At 64.2% G+C, this 21706-nt stretch overlaps 1 protein-coding gene across 1 annotated transcript in view; it reads left to right on the forward strand.

Moving 5' to 3' along the window:
* The window catches only part of SH2B2 (SH2B adaptor protein 2), a 45281-nt gene extending 29863 nt beyond the window's left edge, over nt 1-15418 (forward strand). Inside the window, exons 5-10 of the mRNA XM_068165381.1 lie at nt 1-14; nt 9645-9739; nt 10272-10445; nt 10561-10754; nt 12102-12273; nt 12992-15418. The exon at nt 1-14 is cut by the window's left edge and continues 78 nt beyond it. Coding sequence (XP_068021482.1) covers nt 1-14; nt 9645-9739; nt 10272-10445; nt 10561-10754; nt 12102-12273; nt 12992-13296 — 954 coding nt within the window. The 3' untranslated portion in view covers nt 13297-15418. The remainder of the gene's footprint in view (nt 15-9644; nt 9740-10271; nt 10446-10560; nt 10755-12101; nt 12274-12991) is intronic.
* Nucleotides 15419-21706: the final 6288 nt, after the last annotated feature.

The raw sequence follows: 21706 nt of genomic DNA on the forward strand, positions 1-21706 counted from the left end.
TGCATCGACCCCGGGTGAGGCTGGCTCAGGAGGGTGCTGTGCAGGGGTGCTGAGCTGGTGCCCACACTGTCTGGCACAGGGCATTGCCCCTGCTGCAACTTGGGCTCCTTGGGTGCTTAGCTGAAGACAGTGAAGCAGGGCCAGGAGAGGCCTGGTCTGCATCAACCTTGGGTGAGGCTGGCTCAGGAGGGTGCTGTGCAGGGGTGCTGAGCTGGTGCCCACGCTGCCTGGCACAGGGCACTGCCCCTGCTGCAACTTGTGCTCCTTGGGTGCTAAGGTCAAGACAGTGAAGCAGGGCCAGGAGAGGCCTGGTCTGCATCGACCTTGGGTGAGGCTGGCTCAGGAGGGTGCTGTGCAGGGGTGCTGAGCTGGTGCCCACACTGCCTGGCACAGGGCACTGCCCCTGCTGCAACTTGGGCTCCTTGGGTGCTTGGGTGAAGACGGTGAAGCAGGGCCAGGAGAGGTCTGGTCTGCATCGACCCCGGGTGAGGCTGGCTCAGGAGGGTGCTCAGGAGGGTGCTGAGCTGGTGCCCACACTGCCTGGCACAGGGCACTGCCCTTGTTACAACTGTTGCTCCTTGGGTGCTTGGGTGAAGACAGTGAACAGGGCCAGGAGAGGTCTGGAGCAGAGGCAGCAGCCGGTGTGTGGCAGAGCCCCTGGAGCGCTGGGGGCTGTGTGCCCCTGGCTGCTCCCTGGCACCTCGGCCAGGCAGGGGCAAGTGGCCCTGGAACGCTGCCCTCAGCCTGGGGAGCTGCCAGCACCCACCCTCTGCAGCTTGCATTCTACAGCCCTGTGTTAACCTCCACAGGAAAGGGCTGGAAAAGGCCTCTGAGCTCATCCAGCCCAACCTCAGCCCAGCCCCACCATGGCCACCAAGCCCTGGCCCCAAGTGCCATGGCCACAGGTTCCTTGAACCCCTCCAGGCATGGGGACTCCACCACCTCCCTGGGCAGCCTCTGCCAACCTCTGACCACTCTGGCACCAAAGAAAGTTTTCCTCCTCTCCAACCTCAGCCTCCCCTGGCACAGCTTGAGGCCATTTCCTCTCCTGTCACTTGTTCCTTGGGAGCAGAGCCCAGCCCCCACCTGGCTCCAGCCTCCTCTCAGGGAGCTGCAGAGAGCAATGAGGTCTCCCTCAGCCTCCTCTCCTCCAGACTGAACACCCCCAGCTCCCTCAGCTGCTCCTCCCCAGCCCTCTTCTCCAGACCCTTCCCCACCTTCCTTGCCCTTCTCTGGACCTGCTCCAGCCCTCAATGTCCTTCTTGGGGTGAGGAGCCCAAAACTGAGCCCAGGATTCAAGCTGTGGCCTCCCCAGTGCCCAGCACAGGAGGACAATCCCTGCCCTGCTCCTGCTGGCCACACCACTGCTGCTCCAGGCCAGGCTGCTGGTGACCTTCTTGGCCCCCTGGGCACCCCCTGGCTCATCCTCAGCCGCTGCCAACCAGCACCCCCAGGGCCTTTCCCCCCAGGCAGTTTCCAGCCACTCTGCCCCCAGCCTGGAGCCTTCATGAGGCTGTTGTGCCCCAGGGTCAGGCCCCAGCCCTTGGCCTTGTTGAGCCTCACCCCCCTGACTGCCTTCCATATCAGTACATTACTCTGCTGGATGATCTTTACTCCATCAGGGAGTGGAGAGGCAGGATGGGGGAGAGGGAAATCCCTGAAAGAGAGAGATTTAGATCAGATACTGGGGAGAAACTTTTGCCTGTGTGGCTGGTGAGACCCTGCCCTAGGCTGCCCAGAGAGGTGGGAGATGCCCTGGCATTTCCCCAGCATCAGTGCCAGCCCCAGAGAGGCAGGATCAGTGCCAGGCCCCGGCTGTCAGGATTAGGCCACTCGCTCCCCAGGCTCTGAGGAAACCCTGGGGCTGCTCTTTTTGGCACAGCTTTGGAATAACAAGGCACCCAGGCTGTTCCAAACCTTGGAACAGGGGCTTGGAGAGGCTCCAGCTGCCTCCAGGCTCTTATTTTGGGCACTGTGGGGTCAGGCACCGTGGAGGCTGCGTTCAGCTGAAGGAGCAGTGCAGAGCTGTGCTGCCTCAGCACCTTTTGAGGCTTTCCCAACATCTAACTGAAGAAGTGGCAGGGAGGTGAGGCTGGGGGGGGATGGTCCTTTCTGTCCTCCCCGCTGGCTGTGGTGCTGCTTTCCCGTGGCCAGGCTCTCCTGAAGGCACTGCAGAAGCCCCAGCAACCTCCAAGCCCTCTCCAGCAGCCTCCCAGCGCACCCCAGCATCCTCCCAGCGCTCCCCAGCATCCTCCCAGCGCTCCCCAGCATCCTCCCAGCGCTCCCCAGCATCCTCCCAGCGCACCCCAGCATCCTCCCAGCCCTCCCCAGCATCCTCCCAGCGCACCCCAGCATCCTCCCAGCCCTCCCCAGCATCCTCCCAGCCCTCCCCAGCATCCTCCCAGCGCTCCCCAGCATCCTCCCAGCGCACCCCAGCATCCTCCCAGCCCTCCCCAGCATCCTCCCAGCGCTCCCCAGCAGCCTCCCATCCCTCCCCAGCATCCTCCCAGCCCTCCCCAGCAGCCTCCCAGCGCTCCCCAGCAGCCTCCCAGCCCTCCCCAGCATCCTCCCAGCGCTCCCCAGCAGCCTCCCAGCCCTCCCCAGCATCCTCCCAGCCCTCCCCAGCAGCCTGCCAGCCCTCCCCAGCAGCCTCCCAGCCCTCCCCAGCAGCCTGCCAGCCCTCCCCAGCAGCCTGCCAGCCCTCCCCAGCAGCCTCCCATCCCTCCCCAGCATCCTCCCAGCGCTCCCCAGCAGCCTGCCAGCCCTCCCCAGCAGCCTGCCAGCCCTCCCCAGCATCCTCCCAGCGCTCCCCAGCAGCCTGCCAGCCCTCCCCAGCAGCCTCCCAGCGCTCCCCAGCAGCCTCCCAGCCCTCCCCAGCAGCCTCCCAGCCCTCCCCGGCAGCCTCCCATCCCTCCCCAGCAGCCTCCCATCCCTCCCCAGCATCCTCCCAGTGCTCCCCAACATCCTCCCAGCCCTCCCCGGCAGCCTCCCAGCCCTCCCCAGCAGCCTCCCAGCGCTCCCCAGCAGCCTCCCAGCCCTCTCTTGTTTGCTCAGCAGGCAGCGGCGGCGGCACTGGGGACGTGACTGCAAAGCAAACACTAATGAACTCCCGAGCAAACCATAACGAGCTGGTTAATGGAGCTGGCTGCCAAGCAGAGATGTTCAATCAGCTCCCCAGCGCCTCTGCCAAAGGCTGGAGCCGCTGCCCCAGCGCCCGGCGGCGGCTCCTCCGCCGCGGGTTTTGGTTTCCTTCCTCCCTGCCATGTTTTCAAGCAGTTCGCAGCGGAATGACTCCCAGCGGCTGATTCACTTTACCGGCTGCTAAATAATTCAGCAGCAGATCCCTGGTGAGCTGTTCCCAGCGCCGGGGCTGCTGCCGGCACACAGCGCCGCGGCCCCGCAGCAGGAGCGGCGCAGGGCTGCCAGCGGCGCAGGGATGCCAGCGGGGCAGGGATGCCAGCGGGGCAGGGACGCTAGTGGCACAGGGATGCCAGCAGGGCAGGGATGCCAGTGGTGCAGGGATGCCAGCTGTGCAGGGATTTGAGCGGTGCAGGGATGCCAGTGGCACAGGGATGCCAGCGGCACAGGGATGCCAGCTGTGCAGGGATTTGAGCGGTGCAGGGATGCCAGCGGTGCAGGGATGACAGTGGCACAGGGATGACAGTGGCACAGGGATGCCAGCGGTGCAGAGATTTGAGCGGTGCAGGGATGCCAGCGGCACAGGGATGCCAGTGGCACAGGGATGCCAGCGGTGCAGGGATGCCAGCGGCAAAGGGATGCCAGCGGTGCAGGGATGCCAGCGTCGCAGGGATGCCAGTGGCACAGGGATGCCAGCGGTGCAGGGATGCCAGTGTCGCAGGGATGCCAGTGGCACAGGGATGCCAGCGGGGCAGGGATGCCAGTGGCGCAGGGATGCCAGCGGTGCAGGGATGCCAGCAGCACAGGGATGCCAGCGGCACAGGGATGCCAGCGGTGCAGGGATGCCAGCGGCACAGGGATGTCAGCGGCACAGGGATGTCAGCGGCGCAGGGATGTCAGCGGCGCAGGGATGCCAGCGGCACAGGGATGCCAGCGGCGCAGGGATGTCAGCGGCACAGGGATGCCAGCGGCGCAGGGATGCCAGCGGCGCAGGGATGTCAGCGGCACAGGGATGCCAGCGGCACAGGGATGCCAGCGGTGCAGGGATGCCAGCGGCGCAGGGATGTCAGCGGCGCAGGGATGCCAGCGGCACAGGGATGCCAGCGGTGCAGGGATGCCAGTGGCACAGGGATTTGAGCGGTGCAGGGATGCCAGCGGTGCAGGGATGCCAGCGGCGCAGGGATGCCAGCGATGCAGGGATGCCAGTGGCACAGGGATGGCAGCGGCGTAGGGATGCCAGCGGTGCAGGGATGCCAGCGGCACAGGGATGCCAGTGGCGCAGGGATGCCAGCGGTGCAGGGATGCCAGTGGCACAGGGATGCCAGCGGCACAGGGATGCCAGCGGCACAGGGATGCCAGCGGTGCAGGGATGCCAGCGGGGCAGGGATGCCAGTGGCACAGGGATGCCAGCGGCACAGGGATGCCAGCGGTGCAGGGATGCCAGCGGTGCAGGGATGCCAGTGGCACAGGGATGCCAGCGGCACAGGGATGCCAGCGGTGCAGGGATGCCAGCGGTGCAGGGATGCCAGGGGCACAGGGATGCCAGCGGGGCAGGGATGGCAGCGGCGCAGGGATGCCAGCGGTGCAGGGATGCCAGCAGCACAGGGATGCCAGCGGCGCAGGGATGCCAGCAGCACAGGGATGCCAGCGGTGCAGGGATGCCAGCGGCACAGGGATGCCAGCGGTGCAGGGATGCCAGCGGCACAGGGATGCCAGCGGCACAGGGATGCCAGCGGCGCAGGGATGCCAGCGGTGCAGGGATGCCAGCGGCGCAGGGATGCCAGCGGCACAGGGATGCCAGCGGCGCAGGGATGCCAGCGGTGCAGGGCTGCCAGCGGCGGAGGGCTGCCAGCGGCGCAGGGATGCCAGCGGCGCAGGGATGCCAGCAGTGCAGGGATTTGAGCGGTGCAGGGATGCCAGCGGCGCAGGGATGCCAGCGGTGCAGGGATGCCAGCGGCGCAGGGATGCCAGCGGTGCAGGGATGCCAGCGGCAAAGGGATGTCAGCGGCACAGGGATGTCAGCGGCACAGGGATGTCAGCGGCGCAGGGATGCCAGCGGTGCAGGGATGCCAGCGGCGCAGGGATGCCAGCGGTGCAGGGATGCCAGCGGCAAAGGGATGTCAGCGGCACAGGGATGCCAGCGGCACAGGGATGTCAGCGGCGCAGGGATGTCAGCGGCACAGGGATGCCAGCGGTGCAGGGATGCCAGCGGCGCAGGGATGCCAGCGGCACAGGGATGTCAGCGGCGCAGGGATGCCAGCGGCACAGGGATGCCAGCGGCACAGGGATGCCAGTGGCACAGGGATGCCAGCGGCGCAGGGATGCCAGTGGCACAGGGATGCCAGCGGCACAGGGATGCCAGCGGCGCAGGGATGTCAGCGGCACAGGGATGCCAGCGGCGCAGGGATGCCAGCAGCACAGGGATGCCAGCGGTGCAGGGATGCCAGCAGCACAGGGATGCCAGCGGCGCAGGGATGGCAGCGGTGCAGGGATGCCAGTGGCACAGGGATGCCAGCGGTGCAGGGATGCCAGTGGCGCAGGGATGCCAGCGGCGCAGGGATGCCAGCGGCACAGGGATGCCAGTGGCGCAGGGATGCCAGCGGTGCAGGGATGCCAGTGGCACAGGGATGCCAGTGGCACAGGGATGCCAGCGGCACAGGGATGCCAGCGGTGCAGGGATGCCAGCGGGGCAGGGATGCCAGTGGCACAGGGATGCCAGCGGCACAGGGATGCCAGCGGTGCAGGGATGCCAGCGGTGCAGGGATGCCAGTGGCACAGGGATGCCAGCGGCACAGGGATGCCAGCGGTGCAGGGATGCCAGGGGCACAGGGATGCCAGTGGGGCAGGGATGCCAGCGGCGCAGGGATGCCAGCGGTGCAGGGATGCCAGGGGCACAGGGATGCCAGCGGGGCAGGGATGGCAGCGGCGCAGGGATGCCAGCGGTGCAGGGATGCCAGCAGCACAGGGATGCCAGCGGTGCAGGGATGCCAGCAGCACAGGGATGCCAGCGGCGCAGGGATGGCAGCAGCACAGGGATGCCAGCGGCGCAGGGATGGCAGCAGCACAGGGATGCCAGCGGTGCAGGGATGCCAGCAGCACAGGGATGCCAGCGGCGCAGGGATGGCAGCGGTGCAGGGATGCCAGTAGCACAGGGATGCCAGTGGCGCAGGGATGCCAGCGGTGCAGGGATGCCAGCGGGGCAGGGATGCCAGTGGCACAGGGATGCCAGCGGCACAGGGATGCCAGCGGGGCAGGGATGCCAGCGGGGCAGGGATGCCAGTGGCACAGGGATGCCAGCGGCACAGGGATGCCAGCGGTGCAGGGATGCCAGCGGTGCAGGGATGCCAGTGGCACAGGGATGCCAGCGGCACAGGGATGCCAGCGGTGCAGGGATGCCAGTGGCACAGGGATGCCAGCGGCACAGGGATGCCAGCGGGGCAGGGATGCCAGCGGGGCAGGGATGCCAGCGGTGCAGGGATGCCAGCGGCACAGGGATGCCAGCGGTGCAGGGATGCCAGCGGCACAGGGATGCCAGCGGTGCAGGGATGCCAGTGGCACAGGGATGCCAGTGGCACAGGGATGCCAGCGGCACAGGGATGCCAGCTGTGCAGGGATGCCAGCGGTGCAGGGATGCCAGCGGTGCAGGGATGCCAGCGGCACAGGGATGCCAGCGGCGCAGGGATGCCAGCGGTGCAGGGATGCCAGGGGCACAGGGATGCCAGCGGGGCAGGGATGGCAGCGGCGCAGGGATGCCAGCGGCGCAGGGATGCCAGGGGCACAGGGATGCCAGCGGTGCAGGGATGCCAGCGGCGCAGGGATGCCAAAGGCGCAGGGATGCCAGGGGCACAGGGATGCCAGCGGGGCAGGGATGCCAGCGGCGCAGGGATGCCAAAGGCGCAGGGATGCCAGCGGTGCAGGGATGCCAGCGGTGCAGGGATGCCAGGGGCACAGGGATGCCAGCGGGGCAGGGATGCCAGGGGCACGGATGCCAGCGGCGCAGGGATGCCAGCGGCACAGGGATGCCAGTGTTCAGGGATGCCAGCAGCTCCGGGCTCTTGCCGGTGGGCAGGAGCAAAATAGGTCTGGGGAGGGTTGTGCGAGAAGGGGGCTGAAAGAGTTGGGGTTGTTCAGCCTAGAGAAGGCTCCAGGGAGACCTTGGAGCTGCATTTCAATATCTGAATGGGACAGGGACTGTTCAGAAGGGGCTGTGGGGATACGTGATTCTGCCCTGTGCTCAGCACTGGTCAGGCTACACCTTGAGTCCTGTGTCCAGTTCTGGGCTCCTCAGCTTAGGAAAGATGTTGAGCTGCTGGAAGGTGTCCAGAGAAGGGCAACAAAGCTGGGGAGGGGTCTGGAGCACAGCCCTGTGAGGAGAGGCTGAGGGAGCTGGGGTTGCTTAGCCTGGAGAAGAGGAGGCTCAGGGGAGACCTCTCTCTGCAATTCCCTGCAGGGAGGTTGTAGCCAGGTGGGGGTTGGTCTCTTCTGCCAGGCAAGCAGCACCAGAACAAGAGGACACAGTCCCAAGCTGTGCCAGGGGAGGTTTAGCCTGGAGGGTAGGAAGAAATTCTTCCCAGACAGAGGGATTGGCCATGGGAATGTGCTGCCCAGGTTGGTGGTGGAGTCCCCATCCCTGGAGGTGTTTAGGAAGAGCCTGGATGAGGCCCTTGGTGCCATGGTTAATTGATCAGATGTTGTTAGGTGAGAGGTTGGACTTGCTGATCTCTGAGGTCTTTTCCAACCTGGTTGATTCTATATTCTGATACCCTATCAGAATGGTTTGAGACTGGAGCAGGGCTGAGTTAGGTTGGACATCAGGAGGGAGCTCTGCACAGTGAGGGTGGTGAGACATTGGAACAGACTGCCCAGGGAGGTGGTTGAGGCCTCATCTCTGGACACATCAAGATCAAGCTTGGTCTGGCCCTGAGCAGTCTGCTCTAGTCAGAGGTGTCCCTGCTGGCTGCAGGGGCTTGGACAAGATGCCCTTGGAGGGTCCCTCCCAGCCCAGTGCAGTCCGTGGAGATACCACTGTGGACCTTCCCCTCTCCTTGCTCCCTCCCTGTTTGCTCTGGGCCTCCCACTTTGCTCTTTTGGTGTCTGGTAGGGATGTAATTCCTGTGGGTTGGTAACTCCTGTCCTCGTGGGTGAAAGTGAAAGCAGCCTTGGGGGGAAGTGGATGGTGGGAGGGGGCCTGGCTGTGAGACCTGTGGCAGAGCAGAGCACTGCAAGCCAGGGCAACACAACTTCAGCTGCAAAATGCTGCAGCTGAGACCAGCTGCCATGAGCCATGCACCTCGAATCCTGGGCACACTTTTGGGTCCCTCAACCCAAGAAGGACTTTGAGGGCTGGAGGAGGGCCAGAGAAGGGCAACAAAGCTGGGGAAGGGTCTGGAGAGCAGGGCTGGGGAGGAGCAGCTGAGGGAGCTGGGGGTGGTGAGGCTGGAGCAGAGGAGGCTGAGGGAGACCTCCTTGCTCTCTGCAGCTCCCTGAGAGGAGGCTGGAGCCAGGTGGGGGCTGGGCTCTGCTCCCTAGGCTCAGGTGACAGAAGGAGAGGAAATGACCTCAAGCTGTGCCAGGGGAGGCTTAGGTTGGAGATGAGGAAAACTTTCTTTGGTGCAAGAGTGGTCAGAGGTTGGCAGAGGCTGCCCAGGGAGGTGGTGGAGTCCTCATGCCTGGAGGGGTTCCAGAAACCTGTGGCCATGGCACTTGGGGCCATGGTTTGGTGCTGGGCTGAGGTTGGACTGGATGAGCTCAGAGGGATTTTCCAACTGACACAATTCTATGAATCTATGAAGGGGCTGGGTTGGAAGGGACCATAAAGCTCAGCCAGTTCCAACCCCCTGCCATGGGCAGGGACACTTCCCACCAGCCCAGGCTGCTCAAGGCCTCATCCAGCCTGGCCTTGAGCACCTCCAGGGATGGAGCATTTTAAGGGTTTCATCCCTCCCACGTTGGTTTTTCACCCCCACAGAGCCAGGTTGTGTGGCCTGCCCCTGCTGTGGCTGCTTCTGTGCATGCAGCTCCTGCAGGAGGAAAGGAGGAGCATCAGGATGTGCTCCTGGACCACAGCTGCAGTTCTGTTTGGTCAAGCCCCCAGGGCAGGTCTGTGAGCAGAGGTGCCATGTGCAGGGGTGCCTGTGGCATCACAGCTGGCATGCACCTGAAAGGGCCCTGCCAGAAAGCCAGGAAGGGGCTTTTTACAAGGGGTTGTAGTGATAGGAGGAGAGGGAGTGGATTGAAACTTGAAGAGGGCAGATTGAGACTGGAGATGAGGAAGAAATTCTTGAGAGTGAGGCTGGGGAGGCACTGGCACAGGTTGCCCAGGGAGGCTGTGGCTGCCTCCTCCCTGGAGGTGTTCAAGGCCTTGAGCAACCTGGGCTACTGGGGTGTCCCTGGCCATGGCAGGGGGCTGGAGCTGGCTGAGCTTTAAGGTCCCTTCCCATCCCAAAGCATTGTATGAAGCTAGGGATCTATGAATCTGTGACCACCTGCTCTGTGTCTCCCTGCAGGGACAGTGGGGATGACATCGAGCTGGCGTCCTGCGTGCAGGGAGCCTGCCTGCAGGGCAGGGTCTCCTCCTGCAGCTGTGAGTTCCTGGCTGATGGTAAGGACCCACACCCAGGAGAAGCACCCACCAGCAAGGGTGGGCATCTCTGGGGGCCAGCTCTGCTTTAGACAGGGCCAGTTCCTGCCAGTTACAAAGTGAAGGGTCCTGCAGCAGGTGCTGTGGGGATGGATCTCTCTGCTGTCCATCTGTCCATCTTCCTCTGTCCATCATCCTCCTCGCCCTGGCAGCTGCCTTGGTGAGGTGGCCAACCCCTGTTGAAGACATCAGTGCTGCTCCTGTACAGTCAGGAAATCAGAGTCCTCACCTGGGGTCTCATGGTGCCAGCAAGCAGCCTCCCCCTGCACTGCTCTGGTGCCCAGCCACAACACCTCTGTGCCTCCCATCCTGGTCACACCAGGGGGAGGAAGCCCAGCACAGGCTGCAAGGGAGAGCCCCAGGCTGCACTCAGAGCCATACCCGAGCCCCGCGCTGCCCAGGGCTGCCTTCAGAGCAGGGCACCCCCAGCCTCCTCCAGCCGTGCTGGGGGCTGCTGAGCCAGCAGCCCATCGCCCTGCCAATTCCCTTCCAGAGGCGCCCCGGCCGCCGGACCGATGTGCCCTGCCCAGCGCTCACTCCGCTGCCGCGCCCACGCCCCCCGGCCGGGCCAGGGACTCCCTGGGCGAGCTCCTGGCCCACGTCCCGCTGGAGAGCTTCCTGCAGACGCTGGAGCCCTCCCCTGCCGCCAGCGGCGGCCAGCCGGCAGGTACCGGGACGCAGGATGCGGCCCCAGCGCCGCGCTCCGGGGGGCGGCAGGAGGGGAGGGGGTGGGGGAGGGCTGGCTCCGGGTGCTCCCTGACATCCCGTGTCCCTGCGGGCAGGGGAGGAGAGCGAGGCGGAGGCGGAGCTGCGGCTGTGCGACTTCCCCTGGTTCCACGGGCCGCTGTCGCGGGTGAAGGCGGCGCAGCTGGTGCTGCTGGGGGGTGCCCGCAGCCACGGCCTCTTCGTCATCCGCCAGAGCGAGACGCGGCCCGGCGAGTACGTCCTGACCTTCAACTTCCAGGGCAAAGCCAAGGTGGGTGGCCTCTTGCCGCTGCTCCTCGTAAGGCCAATGCCAGCCCCTGCCCAGCGCCTCGGGCTCTGCCGGGGCAAGCGGGTGCCAGGCGGCGATGCCAGGCGGCGATGCCAGGCGAGCTGTACTGCCCTGGCAGGGCATCCCTCGGCACCTCCAGCAGGACAGCCTGGAGAAGAGGAGGAGCTGGAGGCTCCTCAGGTCTCCCCTGGAGGCTCCTCAGGTCTCCCCTGGAGGCTCTGGGGAGACCTGATAGCAGCCTTCCAGTACCTGAAAGGGTCCTGCAGGAAGGATGGGGAGAGGCTGTTTGCAGGGGCCTGCAGGGACAGGACCAGGGGCAGTGGCTTCAAAGCAGAGAAGGGCAGGTTTAGGTTGGATGTGAGGAACAAGTTCTTCACTATGAGGGTGGTGGAACACTGCAACAGGTTGCCCAGGGAGGTGGTTGAGGCCCCATCCCTGGAGACATTCAAGGTGAGGCTGGACAGGGCTCTGGGCACCCTGATCTGGTTGGGGATGTCCCTGCTGACTGCAGGGGGGTCAGACTGGATGAGCTTTGGAGGTCCCTTCTGGCCTGGACCATTCTGTGATTCATTCTAGGATTCTCCTTCTCCTTTACCCAGCCCTAGATAGAGAACATCTGGAGCCCTGTGTCCGGTTCTGGGCTCAGTTCAAGAGGGACAAGGATCTGCTGGAGAGAGTTTAGTGGAGACTATGAGGATGATGAAGGGTGTGGAGCATCTCTCTTGTGAGGAGAGGCTGAGAGACCTGGGGCTGTTTAGTTTGGAGAAGAAAAGGCTAAGAGAGGACCTTAGCAGTATCTGAAGGGTGGCTGTCAGGAGCATGGAGCCAGACTCATTCCAGTGGTACCCAGTGAGAGGATGTGGGGTGATGGACATAAACTCAGGCACAGGAAGCTCCACCTGAGCATGAGGGAAAACTTTTACTGTGAGGCTGCTGGAGGCCTGGAGCAGGCTGCCCAGAGAGGTTGCGGAGTGTCCTTGTGTGGAGAGCTTCCAACCCCCCCTGGGCAGTGTGGTGCTGGGCATTGTGCTGTGGGTGTCCTGCTTTGGCAGGGAGGGTTGGACTTGATGATGTCCAGAGGTTCCTTCCCACCCCACCATGCTGGGATCCTGTGAACTGCTTTACTGAGGAGCTTCCAGCCCCCCCATGCCATTGTGATCTGGGGTCAAGCTGCTGTGGGTGCCCTGCTTTAGCAGTGGGGTTGGGCTGGATGATCTCCAGAGGTCCCCTCCAGCCCCTCCCCTCTCCCTGGTTCCGCGATGCTCCACCGCTGCCTGGCTGAATCTGCCCTCCCAAGCCCCCGCTGAGCCCTGCCCCCTGCGCTTGCAGCACCTGCGGCTGTCGCTGAACGAGAGCGGGCAGTGCCACGTGCAGCACCTCTGGTTCCAGACCATCTTCGACATGCTGCGGCACTTCCACACCCACCCCATCCCCCTCGAGTCCGGCGGCGCCGCCGACATCACCCTGCGCAGCTACGTGCTGGCCCAGAGCCCCCTGCCCGGTAGGTGCCGGGGACGGCCGGGGGCGGGGCTGCGTGGGGGAGCCTGGGGTTTGGTGCCCGGGCTGGCATCTCGCCTGGGCACTCGCCCGCGGGGTCGCCATCCCCGCCAGCCGTGCCAGCCTGCGTGGCCGCAGAGCCGGGCGCCGGCGCCGGGGAGGAGCATGCGGCAGCAGGGGCTGGTGCTGGGGGCACCCCTGGGGCCCTGGCTCTGGGTGTCAGGGCCCCCAGCTCGGGCAGGAGAGGAGCAGTGGGGCTCGGACAGTCCTGCAGTCCTGAGGGAGGGTGGGCAAGGAGGGCTGGGGAAAGACAGGGTCAAGGGTAGAGAGGGCAAGTGAGAGGGAAGGTGGGCGTGGGAAGGTGCCAGCGATGGAGAGGGGTGGAGAGCTGTGGAGAGGGATGGAGAAGGAGGGAGAGGGCTGGAGAGGGAGGGACAGGAAGGGGGAGGGGTGGAGAGAGGTGGAGAACGATGGAGAGGGGTGAGAAGGGTGGAGAGCGGTGGAGAAGGGTGAAGAGGGAGCGAGATGGGTGGAGAGGGAGCGAGATGGGTGGAGAGGGATGAAGAGCGATGGAGAGCGGTGGAGAGGGATGGAGAGCGGTGGAGAGGGATGGAGAGCGGTGGAGAGGGATGGAGAGCGGTGGAGAGGGATGAAGACTGGTGGAGAGGTTTGGAGAGCGGTGGAGAGGGGCTGGAGGGGTCAGGCTCCTGTCTCCCTTGCAGATGCCAGCCCCCCAGCAGCGCTGGTGCCACAGCCGGGCTGCCGGGGCGATGTGCCTCCCCCACACTACTTCTGCAACACGGCCCCCGCCGTCCCCCCGGCCCCGCTGCCCGCCGAGGGGGCGGCCGTGACCCCTGCCGCCCCCGCCCCCTACCACCGCCTGGAGGGCGCCCTGGGCCCGCGGAGCCGCAGCGACAGCGCCGAGCGCCGGCCGGAGCCCCCTGCCAGCGGTGCCGAAGACTACCACGAGGCTGACGGCGCCCGCAGCCGCACCCGGGCCGTGGAGAACCAATACTCCTTCTACTGAGCCCCCCGGGCCTGGGGGCATGCGGGGCACCGGTGCCCCTCACTGCTGTGCCAGCCTCACCGCCTGCCCGTGCCGTCAGCAGCAGCCCCGCTGCGATGTCCTCCCCCTCTCTGCTGCCTCTGGGAGCTGTGGCAGCAGCAGGCGATGTCCCAGCTGGACCTGGCACCGGCCCCAGGCTGGGGCAGGGCTGGGGGTTGGGGAGGTGTCAGTGCCAGCCTCTTCTCACTCCCTCTGGACCAAGAGCCCCCTGCACCTCCTCCCTGGGGATGCCCACCCTGGGCTGGCAGCCTGATGCTGTGATGGGCTTCATCCTCCAGCCAGAGCATCCTGCCACGGCCTCTCTGTTGCCCAGCATGGCCAACGTGCCCTCTGGCACCATCACCCCACGAAGCAGGGGCTTGGCCTTTTGGGCTGAAGATGGAAGTGGCAGGTGCCAGGGCAGAAGCTCTTCTCACACAGGGGCAGGACGTGGCTGCAGGAGCCTGCAGGCTGACCTGGGCTGGATTTCAGGCTCCCCCTGGGGCACATTTCCCATCCTCTGCCAGGAGAAGGCTTTTGCCAGCACTTGGTGAATCTCATTCAAGGAAGGCTTTTCCTCCTGTCCTGCTGTTTCTGCTCCTTCCTCCTGGCCTTGCTGTACCTACATACCTACAGTTATGCTGTACCTGCATAGCTCCTTTCCTCCTCCCTCCCTCCCTTGCTTTTTCAAAGCCTAAGCTCTCCCCCAGGACATCAGCTCAGCCTCCTGCCTGCCCTGCACCACGCTGGGCAGTGCTTCCCACTGCTCAAGGGGAAATCAAGACAAGCCTGACCACCCCCAGCCCACACTTTGCTCACTTGTCACCCACCCAGGAGCTCTTGGGGGGATCAGACAGAGGCCAGGGGCTGAGCTGGGCAATGAGACCCCCAGAGGGCTTCAGGAGGGGATTGTGGGGTTTCTCTTGGAGAAACAGAAATGCCCAGGGAGGGCACAAAAGGAATGGGGCTGCTGCCAGGTGGGTGAGACAGAAGGGCCAGGCCAGGCTGGATTGCCCTCACTGATGGCTGCAGACCCTCCCCAGCAGAGGTAAAGCCCTGCCAGGGACAGCAGCAGCAGCCCTGCTGCTGGGAAGGATCAGACACTGCAGTGGTCACCACTTCTGGGTGGCTTTGCCGATAGAGCAGTGCAGCCCCACAGGCATCTCTAGGTGGAACAGGAGGTTCCCAGCTAGAGGTGAGCTCTGGAAGAGAGCAGAGAGCTGCTGTCCCCAGGGGTGCACCACGTTGCAGTTGCTTTTCCTGCAGGTCACTGGAGCCCTCAGGGTGGCTTTTCAGGCCAGGCAAGGCTGCTTGCTGGGATTGCCTGCTGGTGTCCTGGGAGACCCTCTGCAGGGGCAGCTTTGTCCCTCCTGCTTTGCCTCACACTGCCTTGCCCTCTCCATCCCCAGGATCCCCCAGCTCCTGGTGTGGCTGCCAGGCCTGGCTGACACTGCCAGCAGGAGCTGGGTGAGGTGGCTTTGAGTGTCTGGGTAGAGCAGACCCCACCATGCCCAGCTGGAGTGCAAAGAGTGCTATGAGCCAAGCCACAACCCAGCTCAGCCCCCCTCTGGACTTACCTGGAGCTCTGGGTTGGGTCTGATCTCTTGGGGTTGTTTTTTTAGGTGCCTTCTTTCCTGAGCTAGCAAAACCTGTCCCCAGTGCTGGTGGCAGTTGTCTCTCCCACTTCAGGGAGGGCAGGGGAGGTGTCTCCAGAGCCCCTTGCCCCCTCCTGCAGTGCCAAACCTGCCTTCCTGGCCCATGGGTGTGTGAGAGGAGGGCTGGTGGCTCTCATTCATGCAGCAGGTGCCCCCTCCTCCCCAGAGGAACCACCCTTGAGGGGGCAGTGGCATCAGTGTGCTCTGCTGGGGGGGGATTTGCCCTTCCTCAGCACAGCCTGGAGGAGCCCAGGCAGCAGGGAGAGGCCAGGGGCCCTTGGCTGGTGGGTTCAAGGTGGAGTTCTTGCTTCACACACATGGGGAATGAAGGGGGTGGGGGGGAAGGGAAGGAAAACCTCTGGATGGTGGTGACTGAGGGGGTGTGGATGGGAGCACTGCCTTACAGCCCTCCAGATGCTGGCTGAGGCTTCATGGCACAGGGGAAGGAGGTGGGGAGGGGAGGGGAGGGGAGGGAAGGGAGGGGAGGAAGACAAGTGGAAAATGTTGATTTGTAAATAGGGAAGAGTCTGGAAGAGTTTTAACTGCTGTGTAGAATAAATTAATTTTATTTAAGAAAAAAAAACCAACCCAAAGGAGCCCAAAGCAGCCCAAAGGAACCCAAAGCAGCCCAAAGCAGCCAAGCAAAGCAAGCAGCCAGGAAAGGGACTCCTGAGAGAGCCCTGCAGAGAGCCAGCTGCAGAATAAAATCACTTGCAAAGGAAAGAAAACAAAAGGGCAGAGCATGAGGCTGAGGCTTGGCTGGGGAAAGGAAGACAGAGTGAAGCAGGTTGGAAAAGAGCTCAGAGAGCATCCAGTCCAACCTCTCACCCAGCACCATCTGATCAACTCAACCATGGCACCAAGGGCCTCATCCAGGCTCTGCCTAAACACCTCCAGGGATGGGGACTCCACCACCTCCCTGGGCAGCACATCCCAATGGCCAATTTCTCTCTCTGGGAAGAATTTCTTCCTAACCTCCAGCCTAAACTTCCCCTGGCACAGCTTGACACTGTGTCCTCTTGTTCTGGTGCTGGGTGCCTGGGAGCAGAGCCCAACCCCCACCTGGCTCCAACCTCCCTGCAGGGAGTTGCAGAGAGCAAGAAGGTCTCCCCTGAGCCTCCTCTTCTCCAGGCTAAGCAACCCCAGCTCCCTCAGCCTCTCCTCACAGGGCTGAGCCCCAGACCCCTCCTCAGCCTTGTTGCCCTTCTCTGGACACCTTCCAGCATCTCAACATCTTTCCTAAGCTAAGGGGCCCCAAAACTGGACACAGTAGAAACCAGAGTGGGAGGCTGCTGGCATCTCCCATGTTGCAGTCCCTGTTGCTATATCCAGGAAGCTGCCCCAGCCTGATGAAGGACACAGAGGGTGCAGCAGGAGGGGCTTTGTCCTACTGTTGAGCACAGGGAGACAGAGGATGGGCCCAGGCTGCACAGGGCAGGGATTCCTCTCCTCCCACTCTGTTACTTCTTCACCTGGTGTGGTCACTGCTGCAAGCTGGAGCAGCTGCATCCTTGAAGGAGTGGAGATAATAGGGGTCAGGGCTGGGGCCAATCTTGGTCAACATCATCATCAGTGACCTGGATGAAGGGATGGGGAAGCCCCTCAGGCAGTTGGCTGCTGGCACCAAGCTGGGAGCAGTGGCTGACAGCCCTCAGGCTGTGCTGCCATCCAGCCAGGCCTGGCCAGGCTGCAGAGCTGGGCACAGGGAACCTCATGGAGCTCACCAAGGGCAAGGGCAGGGTCCTGGCCCTGGGGAGGAACAACCTCCTGCAGCAGCACAGCTGAGGGGGGACCTGCTGGGAAGCAGCTCCAAGGAGGAGGAGCTGGGAGTGCTGGGGGACAACAAGGTCCCCAGGAGGCAGCAATGTGCCCTGGGGGCCAAGAAGGCCAATGGGGTCCTGGTGGCCAGGGAGAAGAGTGTGGCCAGCAGGGCAAGGGAGGTTCTCCTCACAGCCTGCTCTGCCCTAAGGAAGCCACATCTGGAGTGCTGGGTCCAGGTCTGGGCTCCCCAGTTGAGGAGAGACAGAGAACTGCTGGAGAGAGTCCAGGGGAGGCTGCAGAGCTGCTGAGGGGCCTGGAGCAGCTCTGGGAGCAGCAAAGGCTGAGAGCCCTGGGGCTGAGAGCCTGCAGAAGAGCAGCCCCAGAGGGCAGCTGAGCAATGCTCAGCAAGAGCTCAAGGAGCTGTGGGGGTCAAGAGGCTGGGGCCAGACTCTGCTGAGTGGTGGCCAGGGCCAGGCCAAGGGGCAGCAAGGGGCAGAGAGTGGAGGCCAGGAGGTTGGATGTGAAGAGGAGGAGAAAGTTGTTTGGTGTGAGGGTGCTGGAGGCCTGGAGCAGGCTGCCCAGAGAGGTTGTGGAGTGTCCTGGTGTGGAGAGCTTCCAACCCCCCCTGGGCAGTGTGGTGCTGGGCAAGCTGCTGTGGGTGCCCTGCTGGAGCAGGGGGTTTGGAGTGGATGATCTCCAGAGGTCCCTTCCATCCCCTCCCTGCTGGGACTCTGTGAGCAGTGAATTAGCAGCCCTGGGCTGTGGAGCTGGAACCTTCCCCACTTGCCAAAGGCCTGAAGTATCATCTCCCAGCAGCTGAGTTCCTTGTGTCCTCCTCTCTCCTCTGCCTTCACCTCTCCTGAGCAGCAGCTCCTCACACCCCCCTCTCCTGTGTCTCTCAGTGTGCTGTCTGCTGCTGAGGCTCCCAGGGAGCAGGGCTGTGGCAGCCCAGCCTGCAGTGGCACAGCTCAGCAGTGTGCCAGACACAGCTCCCAGACGCAGCTCGCACATGGCTCAGGGGGTGGAGGGAGCTGCTCAGCTCTCTGATCAGGGCCAGGCTGCTGCTGTCATCCATTCACAAAACCCTTCCCTCCCCACGCAGTCCCCAGAGCCTGGGCCTGCAGAGCTCATCCATCAGGAGCTGGGCAGCTGGGGAGGTGACAGCCCCTCCATATGCCCTGCTTTGGCCCCAGGGGCCGTGCCTGGGGACAGCTGCTCCTCCTGCCAGGCTGGAAGCCCTTCACACCCCAGCCTATTAACAAATTGCTAATTACAGCATTAATCTGGCTGGAAAGCCTGCTCTGCTTGCACAGGCTCCCTGGGAGGGCAGGGACACCGAGATCCAGCAGAGGAACAAGGGGAAGGCAGCCTCAGCGTGTGGGCTGCGCTGGGGTCTGTGCCAGGCTGCCCGGGGCTGCAGCAGGGCTGCTCTGTGGGGGTGCTGGCACCGAGCTGCAGCCTGCCAGACACTGTGGAGAGGGCAAAAAATGTGAAGGGATGTGAGCAGCCAGGCCTCCCACACTCCCTGGGGGTGGTGGAGCCCTCCAGAGCTGCTCCTGCCTGCCCCACATCCTGAGCAAAGGCTGAGTGCTTCCAGAATCACAGCTGTAGGGTTGGCAAAGCCCTCCAAGCTCAGCCAGTCCCACAGCAGCCCAGCACCACCATGGCCACTAAGCCATGTCCCAAGTGTCCACACCTTCCTGGAACACCTCCAGGGATGGGGACTCCACCACCTCCCTGGGCAGCCTGTGCCAATCCCTGACCTCTCTTTTCCTCCTCTCCAACCTAAACCTCTCCTGGCACAGCTTGAGGCCTTTCCCTCTATCACCTGACCCTAGGGAGCAGAGCCCAGCCCCCACCTGGCTCCAGCCTCCCCTCAGGGAGCTGCAGAGAGCAAGGAGGTCTCCCTCAGCCTCCTCTGCTCCAGGCTCAACACCCCCAGCTCCCTCAGCTGCTCCTCCCAGCCCTTTTCTCCAGACCCTTCCCCAGCTTCATTGCGGGACTTCCTCCAGCCTCTCAATGTCTTTCTTGGAGCAAGGGCCCCAAAACTGTCCCCAGGATTAGGAAAGCTCCTCAGGAGGCCTCAACACACAAGAGCTGCTTTGACAAGGACCAGGGAGCTGAACTGTGTTTGGTTTGCACTGCAAACACTTCCCTGTTCTAATGCAAATCCCCTGGGGTCCCAGCAAGCTCAGTTCTGCCAGCCCAGCACTCTCATTTCAAGAGCTTTGTACTGCACGATGAATACTTCCTCTTTTTGTATGACCTGAGCAAATCACACACAGCCTGGGTGAGGAGTGGCTCCAGAGCAGCCTGGAGGAGGCCTTGGGGGGGTCAGTCGGTGACAAACTCCCCAGGAGCCAGCAGTGGTCCCTGGCAGCCCAGAGCCAGCCCTGTGCTGAGCTGCAGCCAGAGCAGGGAGAGCAGGAGCACAGGGAGGGGATTCTGCCCCTCTGCTCTGCTCTGCTCAGCCCCCACCTGCAGCACTGCCTCCAGCTCTGGGGCCCCCAGCACAAGGACGACCTGGAGCTGCTGGAGAGGCTCCAGAGAAGGCCACCAAGGTGATCAGAGGGCTGCAGAACCTCCCCTGTGGGGCCAGGCTGGGAGAGCTGGGGCTGGAAAAGGCTCCAGGGAGACCTCAGAGCTACCTTCCAGTACCTGAAGGGCTCCAGGAGAGCTGGGGAGGGACTTTGGACAAGGGCTGGGAGTGACAGGCTGAGAGACAATGGCTTTGAGCTGGGAGAGGAGAGACTGAGACTGGAGAAGAGGAAGAAATTGTTGAGAATGAGGGTGGGGAGACTCTGGCACAGGTTGCCCAGGGAGGCTGTGGCTGTGCCCTGCCTGGAGGTGTTCAGGGCCAGGCTGGATGAGGCCTTGAGCAGCCTGTGCTGGTGGGAGGTGTCCCTGCCCATGGCAGGGGGTTGGAGCTGGAGGAGCTTGAAGGTCCCTTCCAACCCAACCATTCTGTGATTTTATGGCAGGTCTGTTCCCCCCTCCCCAGCAGCTACACTCCAACAGCAGCTCCCCAGCCAGGCAGTTTGAGATGCTCCCAGGTCTCTCCCTACGCTCTCTTCGTGGGCTGCAGGCAGCTGCCTGTCGTCCCCTGGGGCTGGGAGCTGTCACTGGCACAAACCACACTGTGGGCAGCAAAGTGGAGCTGCCCAGCTGCTCCCCACAGCCCTGGGGCTGTCACAGTGCCTGTGGGCACAGCCAGCACTCTGCCTTCCTCCCGTGGGGGCTGGCAGGAGGGGGCTGAGACCTGGCAGCTCACCCCTCACCCCCACGCTGTTCTAGGCTGTGTCAGAAGCGGCTGTGACATCAAGGAGGAAGGAGCAGGGTGGCAACTGACAGAGCTAAATCCTGTGGTGCTGAGGACTCAGCAGAGCAGAGGGGAAATGCAATCCCTGTGCAGCAGCTCTGCTTCCAAAACCTCCTCTGAAGCAGCTGAGAGAGGATGTGGGCAGCCCCAGTCGGTGTCTCCCTGGCAGGGACTGAGTGCAGGCTGGCACTCCCTGGTTGCTTTCCTGGTGGGATGAAGAGGACCTGAGGCTGGGGAAAACGGTGAGCTGAGGAGCTGGCAGGCAGCACAGGGGAAGCTGCTCCCGGTGCTCCCAGCCAGGGCTGCGACTGTGCAAGGATGCCTCCCGGGGCCAGCAGGGCCAGCTGGGCACGGGGCCAAGGCTAAACTCACACCATTCTTTTACAAATCAGGTTGGTAAGACAAACAGGAGGCACAGAGCGGCCTGATTGCCATGGCAACCTCGGCAGAGGTTGAAAAGTCTTTTGTAAACATCGGCTTGGACCTGAGGATCAGCTCCAGCTTTCTGCACAGAAGAGGGACGAGCATGGGGCTTAACGCATTCAGGTCGTACAAACGACTCCATAAATCTCAGGAGGAGCCATTCCCAGCCTCCCTCTTCCCCTTTCTCTCGCCCTCTCCACATGCACGGCACGAAGCTGTCTGAAACCCAGAGCCCAACTTCCTCGCTCCGGTTTCTGCCTCCGGAGAGCCCTGCGCCCCTCTTCCCTTGCAGCTGACCTTTCCCAGCTAATGCTCTGACGCACAGCCAGCCCCGGCACATGCCATGCCGCTCCTGCAGGGCCGCAGCAGCTCCGCAGGACATGTGGCTCGCTGAGGACGCCTGCACGGCAGCCAGCCCCGGCCCCGCTCCCGGACTGGGGGCTTCCTCCGTCCCCAGCAGACAAGCCTGGAGCTGGCCGCACAAACCCGCGGCTGCCGCAGCCTGGGAGCGGATCCGAGCGCGGGCAGCGCAGCGTTGCCCCCGGCACGGCTGCTCGGCGCGGAGCGGCGCTGCCCTTCCTCACTGCCAGCGGACACAGCGCAGGGGCAGCGCCGGTCCATTCCCCAAGTGACACAAACAGATGGCGCAGGCAGCCTGCCGGGGAGGCACCAGGCAGCCCCGTATCGCTTACACTATCACCGGCAAGGCATTTGGCAGCCCTGGGGGTGCCGGAGCGAAACGCACTGGATTTTCCCCCTCCTCCGGGCGCTGCTCGCAGGGGCTGAGCCCAGAGCGCGGCAGATGCTGGAGCTGCTCGGCAAGGGGGTCCCGTGGGGGCCGGGCTGCACTCGCTGCAGCCTGCAGAACGTGCCTGGGGACACGGGGCGGGGGGGGAAGCAGAGCCGCAGCAAGAGCGGCGTTCGGGGGAGGCGAGGGCTGCAGCTGGCACCGGCCAGAAGCCACGCAGGGACCGACTGCAGCCCGCAGCGAGGGTCGGGCGCCGGGGCACGGGGCTGGAGGGGCACGGGGCTGGGAGGGGCACGGGGCTGGGGGGGCACGGGGCTGGGGGGGCACGGGGCTGGGGGGGCACGGGGCTGGGGGGGCACGGGGCTGGGCCCCAAGGCCGCCACACGCCCGTGTCGGCACGGCAGCCTCCCCCCGGGCACGGCGCTCGCCCCTCCGTGCGCCGCTCGCCCGCCCGCCGCAGGCTGTGCCCCGAAGCCAGGACAGGCG

This window comes from Melanerpes formicivorus, unplaced genomic scaffold, assembly GCF_026170545.1.
Source record: "Melanerpes formicivorus ecotype bairdi unplaced genomic scaffold, bMelFor1.0.p_v2 SCAF_88, whole genome shotgun sequence".
Taxonomy (NCBI): domain Eukaryota; kingdom Metazoa; phylum Chordata; class Aves; order Piciformes; family Picidae; genus Melanerpes; species Melanerpes formicivorus.